We start from the raw sequence: 6,367 nt of genomic DNA on the forward strand, positions 1-6,367 counted from the left end.
CCTTGATACTCTGAAGAAGTTTTTGGAGGTTAAAGTATCATCTCTTAAAACAATATAACATTCTTGGAGGATTTTCTGATAACATACCTGGAGAAGCGCTTAGATAAGCGTCTGCTAAGATTCATAGAAAAAAAAACTTTTGTAAAAAAATTTCCGTAGAAATTCCTGGGATATACTGTTGAATAAGGGAACAAGTCTCATTTACTTCTTCTGTCACTTTGATCATTGACTCGTCAAGGGAGGGGGGGGGATGATAAATAATAAATGTATTTGATGAAAAATTATCCAAACAATTAGGCAAAATCGTCAAACTAATCGGATTTGTTAAGAAATTTTCTCGACGACTCTAATTTCACTTTAAAATTTTAAATTTCTTGAATAATTTATTAATATTTCCCCTCAAAATGATTCCGACAAAAAATTTCCGTGAGGGGGGTGACATTAGAGAAAATCGAAATTTGTGTCAGCCTAATTTTCTTGAAGAATCCATGGAGAAATTATTGGAGCTTTCCTTAGAAGACATGCTAGATAAATTGTTTACCATACATGTAGGAATATCTGGAAGACTTCTTGTAGAAATTTCAGTATGAACATCTGCCGAAATCTCTGGAGAAATTTCTGCATAAATTACTGATGCAATTAACTGATGAATGCAAAAATTCTCTGGGAAAATTCGTGTAAAATTTTCTGGAAATCTTTGAAGAAATTCCTTCCTAGAAACATTCATGCGGAAACTTTCAATGAAATTCTTAGAGGAATCCCTGATGACTTCCTCAAGAACTATCTGTAAGAATTTCTGAAGGAACATTTAGACAAATTTCTGACGAATCCAGCGGAAGAATTGATCGGAGAATCTTTGAACGAATTTCTACAGGAATTCATGTAGAAAATTCTGAAGGAATCCTTGGAAATATTTACGATATTTTCTATTCAAATCACAAGAAAAATTTCCAAGACAATTCCTAATGAAGTTTCAGAAAGAATCCATAAAAATCTATCTTGCGATATTCCCTTATAAATTTCTGGGGAAGATATGGCGGAATATCTTAAGGAAACCCTGGAATGTTTCTTCAAGAATGTCTGAAAAAAAAAAATCTGAAAATAACGACAGATGAGTTTCTGATAGAAAGCATGGTTGTCATTTCTTTAGGAATCCATGGTTAAATATTGGAAGAAGCTCATACAGGATTTCCTTGGACTTGTAATCCTTGGACAAATCTATGAACTAATTTATCGGGAACTTTTGAATGGATCTCTAGCGAAAATTCTAGGGAAATTTAATAGCAGTTTTTGAAGATTTTTCTGGAGAAACCTTTGATTTTCTCAGAGATTCACTGAATGGATTTCTGAAGAAGTCATAGATGATTTCCTGAAGGAATACTCAAATGAACTCCAGCAAAAAGCTTTGGAGTTTTTTTTTAAGAAACACATGAAAGCTTTTTGAATGAATGATTTAACGAAAATTTGGAAGGAAATTCTAGACGGAGGGACTCTTGGGAAGGCTATGTAAAAAAAATCCTATATTAATTTGATTCATTTGTAGGGAACTTGAGAATTTTTCAATGGAATCAATGGAAGAATGGATCATTAGAATAACTGAAAAGGCCTTTCATGTGTTCATGTCATAGTGCCACCGTTGCCGTGTGTATTTAACATAACTCCACTGCAGTCACCAACCATTTCAGCTCTGTCATGCTAATGTTGCTTTTGTAAAGATTACTTTCAGTAACATCTTGCCTAATAAATTAGATCTGCGTGCTAGGAAACACCCCAATCAGCCTCTGTGGATTCAGGAAATCGTGCTGAGTAGATTTCGGTAGGTCACTAAAAAGGGACAAATCTCCAACATTACCGCCCACGAAGCTCATCTGCACCATGATGTGGTGTTATCTTTTTTGTGTTGTTGCCGAAACATATCCCGCATCAAATGTGCCTATCTTTATGCAATGGATTCATCATTGCCGACTTAGACAGAAAGGGACATCCCTGTCGGCTGGGATATGAATCAATTTGCACTACCAACCCGAGTGACCTTCGACTGTTGTATCCAACTGCGAGTTTATTGCTGCTGGTTCTGAGCTTTTTGAGGTAACAATGTTTGCCGACAAGCAGTAAAGATTTTTTCAGTACCGTGCTGATTTTAAACGAGGCGCAAACGGCATTTCATTTGCCGACAAAGAACTGTATGCTGAAGATTTATTTTATTAGAAAGGAACAGAATAATAGACATGATAAATGGGCACAGTTTTGGAAATGCACATAAATTGACCTATTGGCGAGGATCATCAACATGGAAGTTTCCTATTTTTTCAATTCTTATTTTTTTCTCAGACCATCTTCTAAATTCTAATCTTTTGATATGTAATACAAATTAAAAGGACCAAAAGGAGACTGAAACATGCGCTGTGAGGTTTTGTCTAGCAACTGTAATATAACTTTACATTGAATTTGTATCCATCTTGTTCAAATAAGTGTTTCCATCATTTCGACCTCCAGTCTAAGTGAAATTCAGCAAAAATGTAACCAACGAATACGTAATGTTCAGCAACTTCCCAACAGCTTCAACGGTAATGTCAAAAACTCCCCCACAGTTGAACTTGGCGCTGAATCGGGTACCAATTTTCATAATCATCAGCTGCGTCCGGAGGCGAATGTATTCCGAGTGCCGAGTTGCATCGTGAGGGATCATCACAATCACGTCCATGATCTTCTCCTCGATGGTGTCGTTCTGAAAATATAAAGTTCAAAGTAGGAATAATCATAGATATATGTAGCTTGAAATGCATCTCACAATATTCCCGAACGATTCCACCAGCCAGCACCAGAGGAAGCTTTCGATGAAAAACACCGTGATCCCCAAAGTAAGGATGAAACTTCCTATGGTCAAACCGTCCGTTGTGGGAATAAAAATAAGCGATCCGATTGTGATCAGCCCTCCATAGTAGACGACCAGGAAATCATATCGCACCAACGACTGCAGTTGAATCAGTTGATCTAGAATTTGATTTTGCTGCCTGAGGCACACCATGAGGGATTCCTGGAAATTTTCCAAGCTCGTTCGTTCGAAATTGTCACAAAGAACACTAAATCTTTGTGACATAATCGTAAGTTCCGTTTTCAATCCCATCAACAGGCAGGATATCAGTATGGTAGAGCAGTAAGTTTTCCCGACCCAGATTGGGAACAGAGCGGAGTTGAGAATTATATGTACAATTCGTGCTCTCCAGCCACTGACGTGTCTATGAAAGAACTGCGACTGTCCAAACAGGGGGTCATCCGGCCCAATCGTAATGGCAGCCAGCACAACAACCGTTCCGATCACCCAAATCAACGTCCCCGGCAAGGTCTGTATTATTTTAAACAGCACCTTCCGAGCCTTCGAATCCTCTTCCGAATCACCGGACGCAGCCTGTCTCCTATTCACAAACTTCTGCGCGGCCAAAATCTCCTTCATGTGGTGTTGTATAATATTGCTCTTACAAATTGCCGTACACATCATGAAAAACTCGACAAAGTTCCAGATGATGGGCACCAGATGCTTCCACTCGACCATCGCCTCGACGAAGTGGATCAACGTCAGGAAGTAGTGACAAACGGAAATCGCCTGGTAGCAGCCCCAAGCGATGCGTTCCCAAATGTTGGCCGGAGTGTAGCAAACTCCCGAAAGGGAAAGGAAAATGTTCACCAACCGGTAGAAGTCCTTGTCTGGTTCGTAGTGCCAGTAGGTGTGCTTCAGAACGCGGTACTGAATGCGCACTTGTGTGGCCGCTTGGCGAAAACGATCCATTTTCGGCGAGGTGTGCAGTGGAAATGTTTCCTTGGGACAAGTTCAGGCGTCTACTCTGGAGACATCTCATTAGAAATGTAACAACGTTGTTGGATGGACTATAATTTAGATCAAACGATTGGCATTGCATTGCTTCAGTGTACTAGCATAAATGGTTGGTTCAAAGTTGATTGCTATGTTTGGAAAAGATCAATCATGTGTCAGTGCAGAGGTTTACAGAGTGTGTGCCAAGGTGCAATTCGCGATATTCTTTGAAAAATTCTTGTTCGTCTTTCTGACTGTATCATAGGGTGAGCTCCATGTAGCATTCTTTGAAGCATATGAAATTCCTAATGGCATCCGGTACAATATCTGGAGGAAATTATTGAGGATTTCTTCATAAAGTTTCCAACAAAATTTCTGAAGCATTTCATTGTGGAATTCGTTTAGGAAACCCAGAAGTTGGAGCTGAGGAAACTCCAGGTCGATTTCGTGCATAAATATTCCAGGTTGAACTCCTAGTGAAACATCCTGGAGAATATCCAGAACGGATTCTAAAGGAAATCCGTGAAGGGATTCCTGGAGAAATTCGCAGTTGCAGTCGTGGAGGAACTCAACCAGGAATTCCGTCAGGAATTCCACAAGGAATTCAGTCTGGATTTTCTCCGGGAATTCTATCAGAAATACCACAAGGAATTCCATCAGGACTTCCACAAGGAATTCCATCAGGAATTCATCAGGAGTTTCACCAGAAATTCCATTAGGAATTCCACAAGGAATTCCATTAGGAATTCCACAAGGAATTCCATCAGGAATTTCACCAGGAATTCATCAAGAATTTCACTAAGAGTTTCATCAAGAATTCCACAAGGATTTCCATCTGGAGTTCTGCTAGGAATTCTATCAGGAGTTACACCAGGAATTTCATCAGGAATTTCACCAGAAATTCCATTAGGAATTCCACAAGGAATTCCATCAAGAATTTCACCAGGATTTTCATCAGGAATTCCACCAGAAATTCTACCAGCAATTCCATCAGGAATACCACAAGGAATTCCGTCAGGACTTCCACAATGAATTCCATCAGGAATAGGACAGATCGGTGAAGTACTAGATTTGCAGTAATGAGCTGAATTTTAGTATGGTGAGAAGGTCAATTCTCCGTTTCTGCAATGAAATGGTGCAAAAAGCGTGGGTATTATGATTTCTTGCCTAATTTGATGCTGTTTGAGCAAAACTTTGGACAACAGTGTTGTTGTTTTCTCCATTCCTTGCAACATAAACAACATAGTTATCAAAAGTTTTGCTCAAACAGCATCAAATTAGACAAGGAATCATAATACCCGCGCTTTTTGCACCATTTCATTGCAGAAACGGAGAATTGACCTTCTCACCATACTAAAATTCAGCTCATTACTACAAATCTTGTACTACACCGAACGTGCCCCATTCCACAAGGAATTCAGTCAGGATTTTCTCCAGGAATTCCATCAGGAATTTCGGCAGGAAATCATCAGAAATTTCACCAGAAACTTCTGCAGAAATTCCGTTTTGAATTCCCAGCATTCCTGGGGGAATTCCTGGGGGAATTCCTAGTGGAATTTCATGTGGAACTCTTGGTGGAATGTCTGGTAAAATTTCTGGCAAAATTCCTGAAGAAATCCCTGGGGGAATTGCTGGAAGAATTCCTGGAGGAGTTCCTTGTGGCATTACTGGACGAATTTCTGCTAGAAATCCTGGTGGAATTCCTAGTGTAGTTCCAGGTGGATTTCCTGCACGAATTCCTGGTGACATTTCTGAGGGAATGCCTGGTGAAATTATTGAAGGATTTCCTGGTGGAATTCTCGGAGAAATTTATGGTGCAATTCTTGAAGAGTTTCCTGGAGACATTCCTGGTGGAATTCTTGGAAAAAACCCTGATGGAATGCTTGTTGGAATTCTTGAAAGAATTCCTGGAAAAATTTCTGGTAGAATTCCTTGAAGAGCACTGAAATTTCTGGAGGAGTCGCTGCTAGAATTCCTGAAGAAATCTCTACGGGAATTTCTGGAGGAATTGTGGAATTCCTTGTGGCAAAACTGGAGGAATTTCAGGTGGAATCTCTGGTAGAGTTCCTAGTGGAGTTCAAGGTGGATTTCCTGGACGAATTCAAGGTATTATTTCTAGGGGAATTCCTGGTGAAAATTATGGAGGAATTCCTGATGAAATTCCTGGAGGAATTCCTGATGTTATTCTTAGAGGAATTATTGATACAATGCTGGTGGAATTTTGGTGGAATCCTTGGTGGCGTTCCAAGTGGAGTTCCAGGTGAATTTCCTGGACGAATTCTAGGTAACATTCCTGTGGGGATTTCAGGAGGAATTCCTGGACAAAATTCCAGGGAGAATTCCTGGAAAAAATGGTTGGTGCAATTCCTGAAGAAATCTCTGAGGGAATTTTTGGAAGAATTCCGAGAGGAATTCCTTGTGGAATTCCTGGATGAAGTACTGGTGGAATTCCTGGAGGAATTTCTGGTGGAATCTCTGGTAGAGTTCTTAGTTGAGTTCTAGACGGATTACCTGAATGAATTCATGGTAAAATTTCCGGGGAAATTCTTGGTGGAA

General features: G+C 39.7%; 1 protein-coding gene across 1 annotated transcript; it reads right to left on the reverse strand.

Annotated features, from left to right (window-relative positions):
* Positions 1–2,179: 2,179 nt before the first annotated feature.
* LOC134284827 (uncharacterized) lies at positions 2,180–3,791 on the reverse strand. Its single transcript, XM_062844154.1, has 2 exons — positions 2,792–3,791; positions 2,180–2,728 (listed from the first exon to the last, which is right to left on the reverse strand). The coding sequence occupies exons 1-2, from the start codon at positions 3,785–3,787 to the stop codon at positions 2,498–2,500; spliced, it is 1,227 nt and encodes a 408-aa protein (XP_062700138.1). The 5' UTR covers positions 3,788–3,791; the 3' UTR covers positions 2,180–2,497.
* Positions 3,792–6,367: the final 2,576 nt, after the last annotated feature.

The sequence above is a fragment of the Aedes albopictus genome, chromosome 1, assembly GCF_035046485.1.
Source record: "Aedes albopictus strain Foshan chromosome 1, AalbF5, whole genome shotgun sequence".
Taxonomy (NCBI): domain Eukaryota; kingdom Metazoa; phylum Arthropoda; class Insecta; order Diptera; family Culicidae; genus Aedes; species Aedes albopictus.

What these genes read in the sequence shown, in the direction of transcription:
- LOC134284827 (XM_062844154.1), bottom strand. Translation starts at nt 3,787, where the DNA reads ATGGATCGTTTTCGCCAAGCGGCCACACAAGTGCGCATTCAGTACCGC. An exon ending in TGGAATCGTTCGGGAATATT is followed by an intron (nt 2,729 to 2,791) that starts GTGAGATGCATT and finishes TTATATTTTCAG; the next exon opens with AACGACACCATCGAGGAGAA.